At 46.4% G+C, this 23577-nt stretch overlaps 2 protein-coding genes across 2 annotated transcripts in view; both read left to right on the forward strand.

The window, feature by feature from the left end:
- The first annotated feature begins 8232 nt into the window (after nucleotides 1–8232).
- On the forward strand, nucleotides 8233–21839 carry UBIAD1 (UbiA prenyltransferase domain containing 1). The gene is made up of 2 exons (XM_020892273.2): nucleotides 8233–9135; nucleotides 19263–21839. The coding sequence occupies exons 1-2, from the start codon at nucleotides 8625–8627 to the stop codon at nucleotides 19748–19750; spliced, it is 999 nt and encodes a 332-aa protein (XP_020747932.1). The 5' UTR covers nucleotides 8233–8624; the 3' UTR covers nucleotides 19751–21839.
- The window catches only part of DISP3 (dispatched RND transporter family member 3), a 238036-nt gene continuing 223507 nt past the window's right edge, over nucleotides 9049–23577 (forward strand). Inside the window, exon 1 of the mRNA XM_070474286.1 lies at nucleotides 9049–9135. The gene's annotated coding sequence lies outside the window, so the exon portion shown is untranslated. The remainder of the gene's footprint in view (nucleotides 9136–23577) is intronic.

Here is a 23577-nt window from a genome sequence, read left to right on the forward strand (position 1 = left end):
CAGTCACTTCCACGCACACATCCGGTGCATCGTTACTAAAATTCCCTACTGCACCTGGGCCGCGGCGGTGCCTATTTCGCTGTGTGGGTACCGCGTAATGGGACCATGAAGCTTTAGGCGCACGTTCGCGACCCCAGATTTAATCTTCTATAGCAGTGTGAGCGAAACTGGCGCACTAACACTAGTATCCATGATTTCTCTTCTGTGAAATGTAATTCGCATTTGAAAGCATTTTTAGTTACATATTTCCTCACTTTCCCAAGATTATCTAGCTCCCAAGATCATTCGTCAGAAACCATAGGCAAATTTTACCTAAATGAACTACTCATGACTAAATAATTTGGAAGCAGTATCATTTCTTAAAAATCCTTTCGAAAATCAATAGCAGAAATGGAATTTGACTACGTCTCATTTTTTAAAATCACCGTTCATTATAATAAACATTGAAAAAATTTAAATATCTCACAATGGGAGTCCTATTAAATAAAATATGATGCATTTATATTAAGGAAAATACGTGCAGTCATTAGTAATCATAATTAGGTGAATATTTGCCAAGAAGTAAAAGGTTAACAGTTATACAATATAATATAACCTATTAAAATTTTGGGCTTTCCTGGTGGCTCAGCTGCTAAAGAATATGCAGGCAATATAATTCTTATATGTCTATGCCCACATGGGGAAATATAAAAGTAAGATGCAATGGAATTTGGGGAAGGCATACTTTTTTCTTTACACATAACCCTTAATTACTTATGTAGTAAGAGAAGTGTTTGTTGAAGAGGTGTAAGTTTCTAGAAGTACTAAATTGACAAAAGAGGTTTGGTGGTATTCTGTGGCTAAAAAAATGCTTTGGCAGATTTAAAAGAAAAAAATGTTATGACTACTTTAGGTTTAGAATCTTTTCATTACATTGATTCTTTTGTGAAATAATTATTCCTCTGAATTTCACATTTTTCACTTGTTTTCAACATCTCTATATTTAGTCATTAAGTATTTTTGAATCAGTAGTGCATCCACTATTCAAATCTCAAAATAAATAAAAATTATATTTATCATTAAAAGTCTTGCCCCACCCCTACCCCTTCACTACTTATTTCCTTAGTTATTATGTATCCCTAGTTTCTTTTTATGTAAATATAAAACATATAAATATATGCTCTTATTTCCCGCTTTTGTTACACTATATACACTTATGCACATTTTAAAATTCTTGAGTATCTTGGGGATCTTTCTATTGTAGTGTATAAAAAGCTTCTTGTTCTTTTGCTATTACTGTAGCTGCATAGTATTACATCACATGACTATATCTCAATTTATATTTTCAATTCTCTGTTGATGGACACGTGTTATTTTCAAATCCTTTATTGTTTTTTCTTTTTGGCTGTGCGGGGTCTTCATTGCTGCGAGCAGGCTTTCTCCAGTTGCAGCAGTGGGGCTCCTCTCTACTTGTAGCACACAGGCTTCTCCTTGTGGTGGCTTTTCTTGTTGCAGAGCGTGGGCTCTAGGGTACTTGGGTTGCAGTAGTTGTAGCACTTGTACTTAGTTGACCTGCAGCATGTGGAATCTTCCTGGACCAGGGATAGAACCCATGTCCCCTGTGTGGGCAGGAGGAGTCTCAACTGCTGCACCATTGGGGAAGTCCTATTTTCAAATTCTTGTGGTTACTAATGATGCTGCGATGAATGCCTTTGTATGTACAATTTTATTCCCTGACAGTTATACAAAATAATACCCAGAAATGTGATTATCGAGTCATAGGGTAAATGCCTGTGTAATTCAATAGATGTTGTCAAATTCATCTCTTATCAGGGAAGTACCAATTTTCATTTCCACCAGCAATATATGAGACTTTTGTCTTCCTAAGACATGGTAGGGCCCTGTTTTCTAATGAACCGTCAAAGATGATTTTACAGCAATAGTCATCAGTACATTTATAGGTCTCTTTTCAGTTTACAGAGTTTTCTTGTCCATTACATTAAAATAATAGTTAATATTTATTGAGCACTTACAAAGCATTAGACATTTTGGTGGATACTGTAGAGTAGTGGTTAAAAGCATCTTGGAGTCTAACTGAATCTGAAACTTAGCTCCAGCATTTACTGTATGAGCTATGTGACCATATGAGCAAGAACTTAAGTACCTACTTTCTTATCTTTAAAACTAGAAGGGTTATCATTACCATCTTTTTAAATTACATATATATGCATTAGTATACTGTATTCGTCTTTATCTTTCCGGCTTACTTCACTCTGTATAATGGGCTCCAGTTTCATCCATCTCATTAGAACTGATTCAAATGAATTCTTTTTAATGGCTAAGGTGACGGTGGGATGTTCTGAAAGAATAGCATTGAAACAAGTATACTATCAAGGGTAAAACAGATCACCAGCCCAGGTTGGATGCATGAGACATGTGCTCAGGGCTGGTGCACTGGGAAGACCCAGGGGGATGGGATGGGGAGGGAGATGGGAGGGGGGATTGGGATGGGGAACACATGTAAATCCATTCATGTCAGTGTATGGCAAAAACCACTACAATATTGTAAAGTAATTAGCCTCCAACTAATAAAAATATATGGAAAAAAAAAAAACTAGAAGGGTTATAATATACCTACCTCTGTAGGTGGTATTGTGTGGGTTAAATGCTAATACATGTAAAGTACCCAAAATACCTGGAGAAAGGGATAGCAGCCCACTCCAGTATTCTTGCCTGGAGAATTCCATGGACAGAAGAACCTGGTAGGCTGTGGTGCATGGGGTCGCAGAGTCAGACACAACTGAGCGACTAACACACACACACACACACACACACACACACACACCCAAAATACCATGTGACACATATGAACAGTTACTAAATGCTGTACTGCTATTCCTGAACATTTCTATGAATGAGGCAGGTTGTGTTGTCCCCACCTTGTATTGGAGTAATCTGTTGTCCAGAGGGATTGGGTCACAGAGTAGGTAAGTGATGCAGCCAGGATTTTCATAAATCTGCTTCTTCCTCTTATCTGATTTGGCAGCATTGAATATTCAGACTTTGCCAGCTTTGCAAGTACGTGCTGGGTGGTGGAATTATAAATGGTTAACAACCAGCTGAGAGAGGAGAGGGGCATGTATGTGTATTCAGGGCTTTCTTCATGCTGTGTGACATGTGAGGTCAGAATGCTCTGTCTTGAAAGTCTTAATGATTTTTGAATAAGAGGTCCTGAATTTTTATCTTTCACTGGGCACCAAAATTACATAGTCAGTCCTGTGTACATATGTTATATGTGTATTACAACTTTCACTAATATGAAGGATGTGTAGCACAAAACTTACAAATAATAATAAAATAGACAAAACTCTTTATGTAAATTCCATATAGCCAATTGATTCTAACAGTATACTTTCTTTGGTATTGTGTAACCTCCCTGTGTTTGCATTGGCCAATGTGTGTAGTTCCAACATGAATGTTGGTTGGTTTTTTCTCTCTTTTTAAAAAGTATTTATTTACTTGGCACAGCCAAATAAATGAAGTAAGTCAAATTTTGTTTTTCAGTAGCTCAGTGGCATCTGACTCTTTGTGACCCCATGGGCTGCAGCATGCCAGGCTTCCCCATCTTTCACTTTCTCCCGCAGTTTGCTTAGACTCATGTCCAGTGAGTCAGTGATGTCATCCAACCAGCTCATCCTCTGCCAGAAATCCAGGATACTGAGTTTGTGTTCGGTTGCTAAGTCATGTCGGACTCTTTGGCTTCCCAATCTTTCACTATCTCCTGGAGTTTGCTCAAACTCATGTGTGTTGAGTTGGTGATACCATCCAACCATATTTCACCCTCTGTTACCCCCTACTCCACCTGCCCTCAATCTTTCCCAGAATCAGGGTCTTTTCCAATGAATCAGCTCTTTGCATCAAGTGGCCAAAGTATTGGAGCTTCAACATCAATCCTTCCAATGAATATTCAGGGTTGATTTCCTTTAGGATTGACTGATTTGATCTCCTTACTGTCCAAGGGACTCTCATATATGATATCACATAACATTTGTCTTTGACTTACTTCACTTAGTATGATAATGTCTAGGTCCATCCTTATTGCTGCAAATGACAATATTTCATTCTTTTTTATGGCTCATTAACAGTCCATTTTGGGGCTTCCACAGTGGCCCTGTGGTAAAGAATCTGCCTGCCAATTCAGAAGATGCAAGAGATCCCTGGGTTGAGAAGACCCCTGGAGGAGGAAATGGCAACCCCTCCAGTATTCTTTTTTTTTTCTTCTTCAGCTAAGACAGGAAAAGAGATGATTTATTGTACACGTTACATTCAGCCACAACTGAGAAGAGAACTAGTCCATAGTTATCACAGGTCCAGGGCAAAGGACCAAAAGGGACGGCTTTGATACGAGCAAGGTAGGTCTCTCAAAGGTGGTCAAGGCGATCAGAATGGCCATAGATGTTCCAGATGCATTGAGAAGTTCTAGATAGTAGGCGTGCAGTCCACAATTTGTACCAGCATCGCTGGCCTCTGGCTTCCCTTGTTTCTGCTTCTGTGGCTTCCATGGGTGTACAAGTTTACTTGGACCTCTGCCTCATCTTTCTTCTTTTGCGCTTCAGCCTACACATTCGCTTCTTCCTCCACTTTGCTCTCATGGCGCAGAGGTTTCTCAAAAGATGGCGCTAAGGCAGAGAGCCCCTCCAGTATTCTTACCTGGGAAATCCTACAGACAGAGAGCCTGGTGGGCTACATTCCAGGGGGTCACAGAGACTCAGACATGACTGAGCAACTGTGCACATATGGGCACAATATCCATTTTAGATATATCTTTATCCATTCAATGAATGCCAACACACAATATTCCATTTTAGGTATATCTTTATCCATTCAAATTGCCACCATCCGTTGGATCATCAAAATAGCATGAGAGTTCCAGAAAAACATCTACTTCTGCTTTATTGACTACGCCAAAGCCTTTGACTGTGTAGATCACAACAAACTGTGGAAAATTCTTAAGGAGATGGGAATACTAGACCACCTGACCTGCCTCCTGAGAAATCTATATATAGATCAAGAAGCAAGAGTTAGAACTGGACATGGAGCAACAGACTGGTACCAAATAGGAAAAGGAGTACGTCAAGGCTGTATATTGTCACTCTGCTTATTTAACTTTTATGCAGAGTACATCATGCGAAATGCCAGACTGAATGAAGCACAAGCTGGAATCAAGATGGCTGGGAGAAGTATCAAAAACCTCAGATAGGCAGATGACAGCACTCTTATGGCAGAAAGTGGAGAAGAACTAAAGAGCCTCTTGATGCAAGCGAAAGAGGAGAGTGAAAAAGTTGGCTTAAAACTCAGCATTCAGAAAACTAAGATCATGGCATCTGGTCCCATCACATCATGGCAAATAGATGGGGAAATAATGGAAACAGTGAGAAACTTTATTTCTTTGGGCTCCAAAATCACTGCAGATGGTGACAGCAGCCATGAAGTTAAAAGATGCTTGCTCCTTGGAAGAAAAGCTATGACAATCTAGAGAGCATATTAAAAAGTAGAGACATTACTTTGCTAACAAAAGTCCATCTAGTCAAAGCTATGGTTTTTCCAGCAGTCATGTATGGATGTGAGAGTTGGATTATAAAGAAAGCTGAGCACTGAAGAATTGATTCTTTTGAACTATGGTGTTGGAGAAGACTCTTGTGAGTCCCTTGGACTGCAAAGAGATCCAACCAGTCCATCCTAAAGGAAATCAGTCCTGAATATTCATTGGAAGGACTGATGCTGAAGCTGAAACTCCAATCCTTTGGCCACCTGATGTGAAGAACTGGCTCATTTGAAAAGACCCTGATGCTGGGAAAGACTGAAGGCAGGAGAAGAAGGGGATGACAAAGGATGAGATGGTTGGATGGCATCACTGACTCAATGGACATGAGTTTGAGTAAGCTCCGGGAGTGGGTGATGGACAGGGAAGCCTGGCATGCTGCAGTCCATGGGGTCGCAAAGGGCTGGACATGAGTGAGCAACTGAACTGAACTGAATTATCCATTCATCTATGGATGGACTTCCAGTTTGCCTTCCTGTCTTGGCAAAGCTAATAATTTCTTAGACAGCATTTCCCATTTCAGAGCTTCAGTTTCACTTGAAAAGGAAGGGATATAATCGTACCTTCCTTATCACCCTCAATGTGCTCCCTGGTTTTGTCCATTTTGTTCACTGCTGCATGTAGTAGGTGTTCAATAAATCTTGCTGCACAGAGTGGGGGCTCAATTAATGTTTGAGAAATAGAGGAAAACAATAGAGTGGGAAAGACTAGAGATCTCTTCAAGAAAATTAGAGATACCAAGGGAACATTTTATGCAAAGATGGGCTCAATAAAGGACAGAAATGGTAGGGACCTAACAGAAGCAGATGATATTAAGAAGAGATGGCAAGAATACACAGAAGAACTGTACAAAAATGATCTTCACGACCCAGATAATCATGATGGTGTGATCACTCACCTAGAGCCAGACATCCTGGAATGTGAAGTCAAGTGGGCCTTAGGAAGCATCATTAGGAACAAAGATAGTGGAGGTGATGGAATTCCAGTTGAGCTATTTCAAATCTTGAAAGATGATGCTGTGAAAGTGCTGCACTCAATATGCCAGCAAATTTGGAAAACTCAGCAGTGGCCACAGGACTGGAAAAGGTCAGTTTTCATTCCAATCCCAAAGAAAGGCAATGCCAAAAATGCTCAAACTACCGCACAATTGCACTCATCTCACACACTTCTAAAGTAATGCTCAGAATTCTCCAAGCCAGGCTTCAGCAATACATGAACCGTGAACTTCCAGATGTTCAAGCTGATTTTATAAAAGGCAGAGGAAACACAGATCAAACTGCCAACATCCGCTGTGTCGTCGAAAAAGCAAGAGGGTTCCAGAAAAACATCTATTTCTGCTTTATTGACTATGCCAAAGCCTTTGACTGTGTGGATCACAATAAACTGTGAAAAATTCTGAAAGAGATGGGAACACCAGACCACCTGACCTGCCTCTTGAGAAACCTGTATGCAGGTCAGGAAGCAACAGTTAGAATTGGACATGGAACAACAGACTGGTTCCACATAGGAAAAGGAGTACGTCAAGGCTGTATATTGTCAACCTGCTTATTTAACTTATATACAGAGTACATCATGAGAAACTCTGGGCTGGAGGAAGCACAAGCTGGAATCAAGATTGCCAGGAGAAATATCAATAACCTCAGATATGCAGATGACACCACCCTTATGGCAGAAAGTGAAGAGGAACTAAAGAGCCTCTTGATGAAAGAGGAGAGTGAAAAAGTGGGCTTAAAGCTCAACATTGAGAAAACTAAGATCATGGCATCCAGTCTCATCACTTCGTGGCAAATAGATGGGGAAACAGTGGAAACAGTGGCTGACTTTATTCTTCTGGTCTCCAAAATCACTGCAGATGGTGATCACAGCCATGAAATTAAAAGACGCTTACTCCTTGGAAGGAAAGTTATGACCAACCTAAATAGCCTATTAAAAAGCAGAGACATTACTTTGCCAACAAAGGTCCGTCTGGTCAAGGCTATGGTTTTTCCAGTGGTCATGTATGGATGTGAGAGTTGGACTGTGAAGAATGCTGAGCGCCGAAAAATTGATGCTTTTGAACTGTGGTGTTGGAGAAGACTCTTGAGAGTCCCTTGGACTGCAAGGAGATCCAACCAGTCCATCCTAAAGATCAGTCCTGGGTGTTCATTGGAAGGACTGATGCCGGAGCTGAAACTCCAATCCTTTGGTCACCTGATGGCCAAGAGCTGACTCACTGGAAACGACCCTGATGCTGGGAGGGATTGGGGGCAGAAGGAGAAGGGGACGACAGAGGATGAGGTGGTTGAATGGCATCACCGACTGAATGGACATGGGTTTGGGTGGACTCCTGGAGTTGGTGATGGGCAGGGAGGCCTGGCGTGCTGTGTTCATGGGGTCGCAGAGTCGGACACGACTGAGTGACTGAACTGAACTGAACTGAACGAAAAACAGAATGAGTTCTATTTCCGTGAGTGAAAGCTCTCGGTAAGTCGTAAAGCGACATGTATTTGCGGTCGTTCGTTAGGCTGTTTTCAACAAGAGTGAAAGCAACTGTGCGTCCGGACTTTGGGCAAGAGAAGGGCGGGGCTACTGGGGCGCAACCCTGCATCGGCCCCGCCCCTAGACCTCTGGCCCCGCCCATCTCCACGCCCCGTCCCCGCCCCTAGCCCCGCCTCGGCCCTGGCCCTGGCCCAGGCCCAGGGCCGCGCTGCCGGCCGGTGTTTCCCGGAGGGCTAGAGGTGGCGGACGCACAAGATGGCGGCCCCGGCGGCCCTGGTAGCCCCGGGGTGGCGGTCGCGGCTTGTGTTCGGGCTTTAGGGCGGGCGAGGCTGGGGTCCGGCAGCAGGCTTACACAGGTAACAGGAGGTTGGGGCGGTGCTGCGGCGCCTCCTGGGGTGCCAGGCCCGCTCGCTGCAGCCCCCGGGCCCCGCCGCCTCCTCATCCCTGTCGGTGGTGGAACCGAAGAAGGTCAGGTCCGTCGCCCCGCCCCACCCGTCCTCGCCCTAGCGCGGACGCTGCGCAGTGGGTGGCTCACTACCACTGACTTAACACACGTGCAGCCTCCATGGCGGAGAAGATTAACATCCACGCAGGAGAGACCGCCAAGGTCGAGGACAGGGACCTGCTGGGGAACGGCTGTCCTCAGCAAGACAGACTTCCGCAGCGTTCGTGGCGGCAGAAGTGCGCCTCCTATGTCCTGGCCCTGCGGCCCTGGAGCTTCAGCGCCTCACTCACCCCGGTGGCCCTGGGCAGTGCGCTGGCATACAGATCCCAAGGCGTCCTGGATCCCAGGCTGTTGGTGGGTTGTGCCATAGCTGTCCTCGCGGTGCACGGGGCTGGCAATTTGGTCAACACTTACTACGACTTTTCCAAGGGCATTGATCACAAAAAGAGTGATGACAGGACCCTGGTGGACCGAATCTTGGAGCCCCAGGATGTCGTTCGGTTTGGAGTCTTCCTCTACACCTTGGGCTGTGTCTGTGCCGCTTGCCTCTACTGTCTGTCCCCTCTGAAACTGGAGCACTTAGCTCTCATTTACTTCGGAGGCCTGTCTGGTTCCTTTCTCTACACAGGAGGTAAGTTGGCCTATTTGCTGCAAGTCTTAGTTGCATGGAAACTACAGTTTGCTTAGGAATTATAGGGCTCTTGAAGAAGTGTCAAAGGTTATTTTCTGAATTAGGCCGTCTTGTGTGATATCTGTAATGTTTGGGCCATGTGGATTTGGGGGATAACATTTTTGGCTTGGCTTATGGATGTTAGGAATAACTCATATACGGTATATACGGAAAGTTTTGATATCTAATTTCCTCTCATTCTTCATACCTTATCATGCCATGTGTGTGGGTGCTTAGTCGCTTCAGTCGTCACCGACTCTTTTCGACTCTATGGACTGTAGCCCACCAGGCTCCTTTGTCCATGGAATTTTCCAGGCAAGAATGTTGGAGTGGGCTGGTCTCCCCTCCTCGAGGGGATCTTCCTGACCCAGGGATCGAATCGCTTCTCTTACGTGTGTATTGGCAAGCTGGTTCTTTACCACTAGTGCCACCTGGGAAACCTTTATAGTGCCACAGTGTCAAATTTTAGTGGAATTAAATTTGAAGAGCTCAGATTATACACCTAATTACTTTTAGCTAGTTTGCTCGGTGACCCCTTGCAGCAGGCTGATTAAAGTGCTGATGGGCAGGTGTTTAAGCCCTTTTTATTGAGCACCTATTATGTGCCAGGTTCTGTTCTACCTGAACACAACAGTCAAGTCCCTGCCCTTCTGGAAGTGATTTTATATATCATGAGGAGAGATAGAAAATAAAAATAGTAAATTATGGTTAGGGTGGCCAACATCCTGGTTTGCTCAGCACTGAGAGTGTTTCCAAGATGTGGGGCTTTAGGAAACCAGGGAGTTCCTGGTAAGCCACGATGAATTTCTGCCTTGGTTACAGTACATGAGAAGATGAACAGTACTATAGGGGAAAAAAAATTAAGTAGAACAAGGAAGGAGGACACAAACTAATTTTAATTAGTTTGATCAGGATAGGCCTCATAAAAAAGGTAACACGAGGGACTTCCCTGGTGGTTCAGAGGTTCACTCCATGCTTTCAATGTAGGAGGCCCAGGTTCTACCCCAGGTTAGAGAACTAAGATCCCACAGCCCCTTAGCACAGCCAAAAAGAAAAAAACAGAAAGGTAACATGTGATCAGAGATTGTGAGAGGGAGGTGAGGGAGTTGGCTGTTTAGGTATCTGGAAGAAGGTAGCACTTGAGCAAAGACTGTAGGAGGTGACAGGTGAGAAAATTGGCTGAGCAGTTATCTGGAGGAAGAGTATGTTGGCACAGCAACTGCCAAAGGCCTTAAGGCCGGAGTGTCCCTGAAAATGTTGGAGGAACATCATGGAGTCCAGGGTGTGCATGAAGGAGACAGTAAAAGGAGGTGAAGTAAAAGAAGTATGTTTGGGCAAGGCAGTGTGGCACAAAGATGACATAGGCCTTAGTGTTTTGAAAGAATCACTCTGGCTAAGTTACTGAGAATAGATAAAAGAGGGCGAGGGGAAAAGTGAGAACACCCAGAAGGAGTCTGTCAAGTAAAAGAGGCAAGAGATGTCTGGTGGCTTGAATCAGGCTGGGATTAGTGGAGACGGAAGAAGTAGTTAGATTCTGAATATATCTTGAAGGTAGGCACAGTTTGCTGGTAGATGGGACGTGAGGCAGGAGAGGAACAGGAATTAAATATAACTCTTAAAAAAAAACTATCCAAACAAACATAACTCTAAGGTTTTGGCCTGAGCAACTGAAATAGTGAAGTTGATGTGGAGTGAGGGAGAGATGGTTGTAAATAGGTTTGTGGAGAGAAAATGGAGACGTTGACTTTGGCCATCTTAATATATCAGGTCTCCATGTGGAGCTGTCAAATTGATGGTTGGATTTGAGTCCAAGTTCAGAGGAGAGGTCTGACCTGGAGTTAGAGACTTTTGAGAGTCTTTGCACATAGATTAAGTTGTACGACAGGGTGAGAGCCAGAGGAGGGATTGTTGACAGACACCCTGGGGAGCCCCAATATTAAGAAGTGAGGAGAGGAGAAGACTGGCCAAGGGAACTGTGATGGAGCATCGGAAGGAGAGAGAGGAAAAGCAGGACTAACTGTGGTTAGTTAGACTAACTGTGGCAGCCAGTTGTAAAAAGTTCTGTGAGGGACATCAGTAGGGTGCTGAAATAGAATGAATGTGTAAGGTGCTGGTGGAGGAAAGAGGCCCTCTGTGAAGGTGACACTTAAGCTAAGATTTGAAGGACAAGGAACCAGCTGTGGGGCAGAATTGGGGTCTGAGTCAGGTCCTTCAGGACTGAAGGAAAGCAGATGCAAATATCCTGGAGTAGGGAAGGGCTTGGCATCTCAGAATTTGCTGAAAGACCAGCGTAATCAAGAGGGAGACTGAGATGCAGCTGTCAAGGGAGGCAGGGGCTAGATCATACTGGTCTCATAGGGCCTCAGTCTCAGCTGGTTCCTCCTCACTCCCAGGCCCAGTCCTTAGACGTCTTCTCTCTAGCTCCATTTACTCCCTTGGTGATTTCAGCCAGTCTCATGGCTTCTATTGCCATCTATTAAGCTGGTGTGTCTCAGATTTCTACCTCTGGACCAGGTATCTCCACTAAACTCCAAACTCAGACCCCACTTCTTTTTTATGTATTTATTTTTGGCTCTGCTGGGTCTTTGTTGGTGTGCACAGGCTTTCTCTAGTTGCAGCAAGCCAGGGCGACTCTTCATTGTGGTGCTCGGGCTTCTCCTTGTGGTGGCCTCTGTTTTCGTGGACCATAGGCTCTAGGCTTCAGTAGTTGTGGCTGCAGGCTCTAGAGCGTAGGCCCATTAGTTGTGGCACTTAGACTTAGTTGTTCCTCAGCATGTGGGATCTTTTCAGACCAGGGATCAAACCCATGTCCCCTGCACTGGCAGACAGATTCTTAGCCACTGGAGCACCTGGGAAGCCCCAAGGTTCAATTTCAGTAACTGCTCTTCGAGGTTATAGGCATCTCAACCTTGACGTGTCTAAGACCAAATTCTTCATCTTCTCCCCCCCAAAAATCTGCTCTACCCTCAGCTTTCTCCTCCTCACTCGACGGCAACTCCATCCTTCTGGTTCTTCAAGCTGCAAATCATGGGCATCATCCCTGACTCTCCTTTCTCACATCTCGCATCCAGACTGTCAGTAAGTCCCATTGACTCTCCTTCTAAAATGCATTTGGGGCCGGACAACTTCTCATCCCCTCCCACCACTGCCACTGTCATTTCCCTCGATTATTGCGGCTGATGCTTTACCAATCTCTGTGTATCCACCCTTGTCCCTTTCTGGGTGCTCCTGGATCAGCAGCCACAGTACTCCTGCAGCCGTGTCAGTTATCTGCTCAAAACTCTCCTTGGGTTCTATTTCGTTAAAGTCTTTACAATGACTCCCAAGGCCTGACATTATCTTCTCACCCCCGACCTCTCCCAGCTCTCTGACCTGCTCTCCTCCTCACCACACTCCAGCCACACCACCCTCCCAGCTGTATCTGGAATGCACCAGGCATTCGCCTGCCTCGGGTCCTTTGCAGATGCTGTCTCCTCTGTTTAGAGGGCTGTTTCCCCATCTATGTGTATGATTTGTTTTCTAACCACCACCCATTTGCTCAAATGTCAGCTGCTTGGTAATGCCTTTTTTTCTACCCTATTTAAAACTACAAAACAATAAGGCTTTCTGCAGCAGCTGAAAAGAATAAAACCACACACCCTCTCTGTGTTTTCCCTACAGTATCTTCCTTATTGCTTTTCTTTGCTTTTTCTGCACAGCACACATCACATTCTAACCACAGAAAGTATTTACTGTGTTAATTACCTTCCCACTTAGACTGTAAACTCCCTGGGGGTAGGGATTTTAATCTCTGTTCTCTGCTGAACCCCATGGTGCCCAGAACAGTGCCCCCTGGCATGTCAGTTGAGTTCAGTTCAGTCGCTCAGTCTTGTCCGACTCTTTGCGACCCCGTGAATCGCAGCACGCCAGGCCTCCCTGTCCATCACCAACTCCCAGAGCTTACTCAAACTCATGCCCATCGAGTCGGTGATGCCATCCAGCCATCTCATCCTCTGTCATCCCCTTCTCCTGCCCCCAATCCCTCCCAGCATCAGGGTCTTTTCCAGTGAGTCAGCTCTTCGCATGAGGTGGCCAAAGTATTGGAGTTTCAGCTTCAGCATCAGTCCTTCCAATGAACACCCAGTACTGATCTCCTTTAGGATGGACTGATTAGATCTCCTTGCAGTCCAAGGGACTCTCAAGAGTCCTCTCCAACACTACAGTTCAGAAGCATCAATTTTTCGGCGCTCAGCTTTCCTAACAGTCCAACTCTCACATCCATACATGACCACTGGAAAAACCATAGCCTTGACCAGACGGACCTTTGTTGGCAAAGTAATGTCTCTGCTTTTTAATATGCTATCTAGGTTGGTCATAACTTTCCTTCCAAGGAGTAAGCGTCTTTTAATTTCTTGGCTGCAATCACCATCTGCAGTGATTTTGGAGCCGCCAAAAATAAAAATCTGACACTGTTTCTACTGTCTCTCCATCTATTTCCCATGAGGTGATGGGACCAGATGCCATGATCTTAGTTTTCTGAATGTTAAGCTTTAAGCCAACTTTTTCACTCTCCTCTTTCACTTTCATCAAGAGGCTTTTCAGTTCCTCTTAACTCTCTGCCATAAAGGTGGTGTCATCTGCATATCTGAGGTTATTGATATTTCTCCCGGGAATCTTGATTCCAACACTTGTGCTTCTTCCAGCCCAGTGTTTCTCATGATGTACTCTGCATATAAGTTAAATAAGCAGGGTGACAATATACAGCCTTGACGTATTCCTTTTCCTATGTGGAACCAGTCCGTTGTTCCATGTCCAGTTCTAACTGTTGCTTCCTGACCTGCATACAGGTTTCTCAAGAGGCAGGTCAGGTGGTCTGGTATTCCCATCTCTTTCAGAATTTTCCACAGTTTATTGTGATCCACACAGTCAAAAGCTTTGGCATAGTCAATAAAGCAGAAATAGATGTTTTTCTGGAACCCTCTTGCTTTTTCGACAACACAGCGGATGTTGGCAATTTGATCTCTGGTTCCTCTGCCTTTTCTAAAACCAGTTTGAACATCTGGAAGTTCTCGGTTCACGTATTGCTGAAGCCTGCCTTGGAGAATTTTGAGCATTACTTTACTAGCATGTGAGGTGAGTGCGATTGTGCGGTAGTTTGAGCATTCTTTGGGATTGCCTTTCTTTGGGATTGGAATGAAAACTGACCTTTTCCAGTCCTGTGGCCACTGCTGAGTTTTCCAAATTTGCTGGCATATTGAGTGCAGCACTTTCACAGCATCATCTTTCAGTGAAATAGCTCAACTGGAATTCCATCACCTCCACTAGCTTTGTTCGTAGTGATGCTTTCTAAGGCCCACTGGCATGTAGTCAGTACTTAATATTTATTGAATGAATAAATGGGGAGACATTGAAACGTATTGAGTGGAGGAATGACATAATCTGACTTATGATATTTCTTTAACGTTAACTTTATTGATACATAGTTGACAAACAGTGGAATGCATGGATTTTAAGCCTTATGCTGCTGCTGTTGCTAAGTCTCGTCAGTCGTGTCTAACTTGTATATGCGATCCCATAGACAGCAGCCCACCAGGCTTCTCTGTCCCTGGGATTCTCCAGTCAATAATACTGGAGTGGGTTGCCAATTCCTTCTCCAGTGCATGAAAGTGAAAAGTGAAAATGAAGTCGCTCAGTCATGTCCGACTCCCCTCGACCCAGTGGACTGTAGCCCACCAGGCTCCTCTGTCCATGGGATTTCCCAGGCAAGAGTACTGGAGTAGGTTGCCATTGCCTTCTCCTTTTAAGCCTTATAGTTTGATGAATTTTGACAAATATTAATACATAGCTGTATAACTCATGTTGTTGTTCAGCCGCCCAGTCGTGTCTGACTCTTTGTGACCCCGTGGACTGCAGCACACCAGGCCTCTCTGTCCCTCGCCATCTCCTGAAGTTTGCCTAAGTTCATGTCTGTTGCATCAGTGATGCCATCCAGCCATCTCATCCTCTGACGCCCTCAATCTTTTCCAGCATCAGGGACTTTTCCAATGAGTTGTCTGTTTGCATCAGATGACCAAAATACTGGTGCTTCAGCTTCAGCCTCAGTCCTTCCAATGAATATTCAAGGTTGATCTCTCTTAAGATTGACTGGTTTGATTGATAACCCATACCCCTATCATAATACAGAACATGTTTATCACCCCCAAAAGCTTCCTTGTGCTTCTGTTTCAACCCCACTCTCTCCATCTAGAGGGAACCACTGCAACCACTGTTCTTACTTCTTTCACATGGATTCATTTTGCCTGGTCCAGAACATCATGTGTATGGAATTATTCAGTATGAATTCTTGTGCCTGTTTTTGGGTTTCATTGTGTTGTGATATGATCAGTAGTTCCTTGTATCTCTGAGAGGTAGCCATTGTATGAACATATCACAGTCTGTTTATCCATTATCCTGTTCAGTGACTTTTGGATTTTTTCTGTATTTTGGCTATCATGATTGAACATTCATTTTCAAGTCTTCTGTGGATATTTGTGTTTGTTTTTTCTTGGGTAAATGCCTAGGAGTCAGATTACTGGGTCATAGGATAGATGATGATTAACTTTATGAGCTGCTGCCACAGTGTTTCCTAAAGTGCTTCTACTTCATTTACCTTCCCACCCTCAAGACACGGGAGTTCCAGTTACTCCATGTCCTTGCCAATGTTTTGATTTGTTTTAACAAATTGCTTCTGGCTGGCTGTGTGGAGAACTGGCCCAGGATTTCACTGTGCTGGCCCCTGTGGAAGAGGGTGTTGGGAGGAGGGGGTGCCTAGAAGGAAACTCCCAGGTGGGCCACACCTCTGGATCAGGTGGAGCTCATGAGCCTTGGGTTAGACACTCTGAAAACAGGACTTTCTGCTCAAGGGCTGTGTCATTTTCTAGTGTCAGATAACCTCAAGAAGGTTGACAGACTTCTGTCATCCCCAGCTGAGCTTTGTGGTTGGTTTTTGTGCAAGGTCTGTTGAAGGCTGGGGCTTATCTTTGCAGGCACAGGTTTCTGTTCAACCTTCTGTTGTTCTGTCGCTAGGTTGTGTCCGACTCTTTGCGGACACATGGACTGCAGCACGGCAGGCTTCCCTGTCACCATCTCCAGAGTTTGCTCAAACTCATGTCCATTGAATCGGTAACATACTCCTTTCCTGTACACCCTTGCTCATGTCTTTTTTTTTTCCAGGTGACTTAACGAGGTGTTCTTGGGTACTCTCGCTATTCTGTTTCTTTCCATAGAGTCCCGAGGTCTGCCTGGAGAGCTGAGAAAATAAAGGAATGGGCAGCTGGTGGAGAAACTTGCTGGATCGATAGTGGGAGCAGTCCTGCCTGTCATCTTCCTTGGGCAGGGGCAGTTGCCTAAATGTGTGAGATGTCACGCAAGACATCAGTTTCCTCACTTAGAGCTCCTATGCTGCTGGAGAGACCTTCCTCCTGGAGGGCGTGTCCTCACACAACCAAATTATTTATCGAAACACTGCATGGGGAGTAGAGAATGAGTTTGCTGGGTGTTGGTGGGACTCAGGGACCATGCCTCTTATACCCTATCCTGGAGATGCTTCATTTCCAAGAACCAATCATGGTCATTTAGCGCTAAAGAGTCCCAACCACAAGTTTAGAGGTAAACTTGCACTGCGTCTTGTTCTTCAGCTGCCAAGCCTTTAGATTCCCTACAGATAATGTCTCTCATATTTAAATGTTTAAAATGCAATTTATGACCCAGTAGTTTTTTTTTAACTTTCTGATCCTGGGGCCATGTGTGAGTAACTTCTTTAGATCAAAGGTTTCCCAAGCTTCTGTAGCAATACACGTGTGGGTCGCCTCTTTGAGTGGGTGCCTCTCACTCTTCTCATGCTGCTTGGTCCCTTTCAGTCCCAGTGGGACATTTTTCATGACCTTGGTCCCAAATTCCAGGTGCTTGTTACTGTAGTTCTGTGTTCAGTTCAGCCTGTCAGGCCTTGAGGAGCCAGCTGTGCCCTTGTGAAACCTACGGGTTCGTGGGAGAGAGGGAGATTAAGAATTAGAAGTGTGGGAATTCCCCGGAAAGCCAGTGCTTAGGACTTCGTGTTTCTACTGCAGGGGACATGGATTCAATCCCTGGTTGAGGATCTAAGATCCTTCATGCCACTCGGCACCAAAAAAAAAAAAAAAAAGAATTACAAGTGTTCTGCAATTTATGAAAGTCAGGATGCTATGGTGCGTATTGCAGGGGGACTGAATATGGTCTCAGGCTGAGAAAGGCGGCTGAGGAATGACCTTTAAAGTCTTGAGGGCTGAGCAGGAGTTGACCAGGCAAGGGGCTGGAGGTCGGGGAGTGTCTGAAGGCCTTGAGTTGCTGAGAGGAGCTGAAGGATGTAGAGGTGGGGACGGGAGGAGAGCTCAGAGCAAGGCAGGAGGGAGGCAGGGCCGGGCCAGGCCAGAGCTGAGTCAGGTGAATGATTTGAGGCTGTTCTTATCCTGAGGACAGCTTGTTGATAAGGGTGTTCTGGTATGTGTTTGCAGAAGGGCATGGCCAGCTTAGTGTTTTGAGAGGGCCATTCTGGCTTCAGGGGCTTCCCAGGTAGTTCGGTGGTAAAGAACCCGCCCGCCAATGCAGGAGACGCATTGGGTCAGGAAGATCCCCTGGAGAAGGAAATGGCAACCCACTCCAGTATTCTTGCCTGGGAAGTCCCATTCACAGAGGAGCCTGGTGGGCTACAGTCCATGGGGTCGCAAAGAGTTGGACACAACCTAGTGACTAAACAACAAATTCTGGCTGCAGTGTGGAGATTGGATTCCGGGTGCAGGAGGGGTGGCAGTTGTGAGTACTGAAGCTGGGGGACCAGTTGAATGTCACGGGGGTGGGGGGTGGGGGTGTAGTGCATAAGACGGCCCTGACTTGGACTTGGGGAGAGAGTGAGGCAGGATGGAACGTAGCTTTGGGGATGGAGAAACTGGACTGGTTTGAAAGACAGGATTTGAGGTCGATCAGCAGCCCAGGAGGAAAAATGAGGGATCATTCAGCTTCACGGGAACCAGAGACGGGGGAGGCAGTTTTGTAACTTCACCATCTTAGCTGTCTTACTTATTATGTGGGTAAAAGTTTCTCCGTATGGAGTTTGGAAACCCTGAAATTTTGCTGAGGTTAACTGAGGGCTTTCAAAACCAGAAGATGCTGCCAGAGGCTGGGGCCGAAAAGTAAGAAGCTGGGATGGATATTCCATGAGGGACTAATCTCACGGTGTTTCTGACAGGAGCAGTGTCTCTCAGGGGCTGGTGGACAGTGAGAGAAAGCCAAGCCCTGGACTGTTAAGGCCTGTGAGACTTTCATGGGCTCCCCATTGAACTGTGTGTGCCTAGGAACCCCCTGCTCTTCTTTTTTTTCCAAAAACTCTTCCAATTTTTAATTCACAGTTTTTAAAGATTATTTTCCATTTACAGTTACTATAAAATATGGGCTATATTCCCTTTGTTGCACAATGCATTCTTGAGCCTGTCTTACACCCAGTAATTGTTCCCCCTTCCCCGGCCCTTGTTCTGCCCCCCCCCCCCCCCAACGGGTAACCACTAGTTTGGGAAGCCCCTGCTGTTTGTGTCAGGGCTTTGTTGGGGGACACGGATGCAAAGTCACTTCAGTCGTATCCGACTCTTTTTGACCCCATGGACTACAGCCCTCCAAGCTCCTCTGTCTGTGCGATTCTCCAGCAAGAATACTGGAGTGGTTTGTCATGCCATTCTCGAGGGGATCTTCCCCAGCCAGGGATCAAACCTGTGTCTCTGATGTCTCTTGCATTGGTAGGGAGTGTTCTTTACCACTAGTCCCACTTGGGAAGCCCTTTTGTTGAGGTACAGCAAGAAGGAAAACTCAGGGATGACTCAGACTGAACTGGGTGTTAAAGGATTAGTCTTTTCTGTCCCTCTGTGTCACCAGAGGAGAATTCGGACTTTGCTCTGGAGGGTGGGGGAATACAGCCGCGGCCCCGCCTCCCAGTCTAAGAAGAAAATGCCCTGCCCAGCCACAGGCAGCTTGCCTTTCCACTGGAGAACAGCCCTGCAGTTTCCAGCCCCGATCTCACGCCAACTCTCTGGGTTTTCTGGCCATAGGAATTGGACTCAAGTACCTGGCTCTGGGGGACCTCGTCATCCTCATCACGTTTGGCCCGCTGGCTGTGATGTTCGCCTACGCCGTCCAGGTGGGGTCCCTGGCGGTCTTCCCACTGCTCTACGCCATCCCCCTCGCCCTTAGCACCGAGGCCATCCTCCATTCCAACAACACCCGGGACATGGAGTCGGACCGGGAGGCTGGCATCGTCACGCTCGCCATCCTCATCGGGCCCACGCTGTCCTATGTGCTCTACAACACCCTGCTCTTCCTGCCCTACCTGGTCTTCAGCATCCTGGCGGTGCACTGCAGCATCAGCCTGGCTCTGCCCCTGCTCACCATCCCCATGGCCTTCTCCCTTGAGAGGCAGTTCCGAAGCCAGACCTTCAACAAGCTGCCCCAGAAGACGGCCAAGCTCAACCTCCTGCTGGGCCTCTTCTATGTGTTCGGCATCATCCTGGCGCCAGCAGGCAGCCTGCCCAAACTCTGAGGGGATCAGTGCCCCCCTCCCCACGTACCACGTGCCCCCCTTTCTTAGGATGTATTGAAGGCAGTGTCTGAGGAGGGAAGGTGATTCGGCACTGAGGAGCCTACAGATGACTGGTGAACTCTGACCTTTTTGTTTTATTATTATATTCTTAAAGAAAATGTTTTGTTTTTGTTATTTTATTCCGTTTTATGGGGATTCTGGAAACCACTCTGGCCTCAGAAGGTAAATCGGACGCACAGCCCTTGTTTTATTTATAATTTCCACTAGAGGGTGTTGTCAGGTCACTTTTAAGTGGATTAAAATGCCCTGAGACTTGGTGAAGGAGCCGCCAGGATTGGCCTCCTGTCCTGAAAGAGCCGTAGTAACTGAGCCAAATGTCCTTGGTACCTTGGTCTGTCAGGATGTGTGGTGATGATCCCCCCGTGACCAGGAGCGCCTGTCTCTCACCCTGAGCTCTCGAGTCCAGTAATGCGTTGCTTGACAGAGGATGTCCCTCATTAACAGCCTGACAGGGCTCCTGGCTTTTTGCCTAAATTGTGACTCAGACCCTTTCATCCTCCCTTCACTTATTGCCACAGTTGAGGGAAAGCGTCAGATTGCCACACAGCAAGACATTCGGGCTGGGGACATGGAAGGGATTAAAAACCACCCTGGAGGTAGCTGAGAAAATCACTCGGTGTTTGGAGAGAACATTGGCAGGGCAGCCGGTTTCCCTGTGGAACCCACTGGTCTGACAGGAAGGGACCACCCCCCCCCCCCCCCCACCGCCCACCTCCCCGTCCTTTTAGTAACTAGTAGGTGCTCTGAAGTTGTGGAGGCCTGCTATCCTTGCCAGCTACTGGAGGCCCACAGGGCACCCCTCTCTGCCCTTTGCTGTTCCTTGCGCTCCCCTGTGACCGCCTTCCATTTCTTCCTGGTCCCCATTTGTGTGTTCCCATCTGTTGCTTAGTTGCTAAGTTGTGTCTGACTCTTTGCAACTGCATGGACCATAGCCCACCAGGCTCACCTGTCCATGGGATTTCCCAGCAAGGAATACTGGAGTGGGTTGCCATTTCCTTCTCCAGTCTGTGGAGCCCTGCTATTTGGGCAGCAGCTTAGCAGAGATGAGTCAGGGATGGTTGCCCGTTTTCACAGAACCACAGGATGAGCTGACCCAGGACAGTAGCCCCTCCATGAGTGAATAAGCCAGTGGTCAAACAGTTCTGACCCTGACCAGCCAAAATGTCAGGCCTACCAGTAAAGAAACTACGTCTTCCTCCTTGGGGACTTCTGTCCTGTATGGGCCCAAATTCTCCCGAAGGCTTCTCTTGCCTTGTGCGAGGTAGTTTGCACCCAGAGTGGGGACGGGGGCAGATTCCAAAGTTGATCCAAGCTGCTTCTCGTTTCATTGTCCATGCAATATAACTTTCTGGGCTAAAATTGCTTGGTTGCCTTGGGTCTAAGAACTAGATTGAGGCTGCTGTCATCATTCTTTTTTGTTTGTTGTGATTCAGGGTCTTGACCTGGAGAAAATAACATGAGAACCAACTCTTCATCTTAAAATCAGGCCAATTATAACTTGGTTTCTTGAGTTAGAATTAGGCATCTTACTTGGAAAAAGCACATTTGCAGAAGTTGGAAGTTGCAGTTCTTCTAAAGTTAAAGGTGGTCTGTCTGCAGAGTTCCAGAATCCTCGAAGAGGAGTCAGAGCCCATTAAGGAGGGTGAGGAGGACAGCACTTCTCCTGCCTGTCTTCCCAGCACCATTTTTCTTTCATGTCAGGCTTGTGGCATTTTGGTGCTCTTGGGAGTCCTGCCTTCAAAGACCAGCAGGGCACTGTCACAAGTCTTACCCCTGAAGCTGTGGGCCTGAGAGCTCCCTGTGTCCACAGACCAGACCGCCTTGGTAAGGCCTTCTATCGGGAGGTGTCAGTTAACCTCTGCACTATTTCTGGTGCAGGTTTTAATGCATATTTTTACATATAAATCTTTCTAAAAGGCCAGATTCGGTGCCAGGCTTTATATGCAGGTCGCTATAATTTGTATTACACCCCTTGATTCAATGAAAGTTTTCTTTAGACTTGTTAATAAAACCATTTTTTAATTAAAAATGTGTATCAGTGGTCTGGCTTCCAGTTTCCCTGTGATTTCCTCATGCTGCTTGTCTCATCGTCTGCTTGTGAACTCTGACTCATAAACCTCAGGAGACAGCACGGCCACATAGGTGGGGTGGGGGCGGGATGCCTGATCTTCGGTGGTGAGTTTGACCAGATTCAACGAGCCCTTAGAAAAGACAGTAGTGACCTCTCTGAGCCAGTATGGGTTTGCCAAGAGCCAGTCAGGCCAGATTAACCTGTGTTCTTTCCTACTTTCACTTCTCTGCAGCAGGTCACTGTGCTGATAGATGCAGAATGTGCAGACAGAGGACATTTGATTTTCTGCTGGGCATTTGACAGTATGTCCTCTAGAACGAAGCCAGCAAACATAACATGGAATGGATAACAGTCTAGTTAGGTGAATTTCTGCAAGACTGAAAAGGCTGCTTTGATGTATCAAAGGAAGACTTTACCACAAGTAAATATGAAGCAGTGCGCTTGGGTCCCCCCATACCACTATATGACATCAGAAGGGAAAGCTCCGCAGAGTGACGGCAGCAGACGTGGTGGGTGTTGATGACCCTGAGATACAGCTTCAACTGCTCTTATTTCTGTGAGTCAGACTCACTCTGCTCCCCAGTGGACCTGGATGGAAATTCAGCCTCAGTCATCTCCTGGGTCAGTTCTCACCTCCTTAGGACTGCCCAGGACGCCTGTGCCTCTGTGGGGCCAGAGCCGGGAATACTGACTGGGCCCTTGCTCTGTCTGCTCACTGTAAGGTCGCTTCCCTGCTGTTTCAAGCTGGGGGTTGGCCCTGGAATTTACCTTTGTTTCTTGGACACTCTGCTCTAGAAGGGTTCAAAATGCCCCCGACAGCAGCGTTCCTTGCTGAGTACCATGGGCCTAGGGGGCTCTTGTCTTGGCCACTGCATCCCCATTTCGGCCCAGTCCTGTGGAAGCTTTCACTTTTTCCATGAACTTCCTCATCCTCCTGACCTACTCAAAGCATTTCCCTCCTGCCCAATCCTGGCAGCTCAGATGGTAAAGAATCTGCCCGCAATGTGGGAGACCCAGGTTTGATTGCTGGCAGGGAAGATCCCCTGGAGAAGGGAATGGCTACCCGCTCCAGTGTTCTTGCCTGGAGAATTCTATAGAGAATCCTGGTGGGCTACAGTCCATTGGATCACAAAGAGTCAGACATGACTGAATGATTAACACTTTTGCTTTCCACCCCTTTAGGACCTTTGCACAAAATCCCACCCAGGGGCCTTTAGAAGCTCAATGCTGGCCTCTTCTGGGGTTGGATAGTGACATACATCATATTATCATACCAACTCTTCTGTTGTGTGTGTGTGTATGCGTGCTTAGTTATGTCCAACTCTTTGTAGCCCCTGGAGCCCATCAGGCTCCTCTGCCCATGGAGTTTTCCAGGCAAGAATACTGGAGTGAATGGGTTGCCATTTCCTTCTCTAGGGGATCTTCCCAACCCAGGGATCGAACCTGCATCTCTTGCATCTCTTGCATTGGCAGGTGGGTTCTTTACCACTAGCACCACCTCCTTATATTAAAACCAAAAGCAGCCTGTTACCTGGCCTGAAGCTCAGTTGGAGTCAGTGATGAGCTCTGGCTTCCTTGTTGGTTAATGTAACCTGAGGTAGAATGAATAGATTAGTGTCCAGGACAAGGAAGGCACAGGTCCTGCCCATCCCTGTGTTGTTGACCCCATGTGGTTGGCTAAACCCATTCCTGGGCA

The sequence above is a fragment of the Odocoileus virginianus genome, chromosome 11, assembly GCF_023699985.2.
Source record: "Odocoileus virginianus isolate 20LAN1187 ecotype Illinois chromosome 11, Ovbor_1.2, whole genome shotgun sequence".
Taxonomy (NCBI): Eukaryota; Metazoa; Chordata; class Mammalia; order Artiodactyla; family Cervidae; genus Odocoileus; species Odocoileus virginianus.

What these genes read in the sequence shown, in the direction of transcription:
- UBIAD1 (XM_020892273.2), top strand. Translation starts at nt 8,625, where the DNA reads ATGGCGGAGAAGATTAACATCCACGCAGGAGAGACCGCCAAGGTCGAG. An exon ending in TTCCTTTCTCTACACAGGAG is followed by an intron (nt 9,136 to 19,262) that starts GTAAGTTGGCCT and finishes TTCTGGCCATAG; the next exon opens with GAATTGGACTCAAGTACCTG.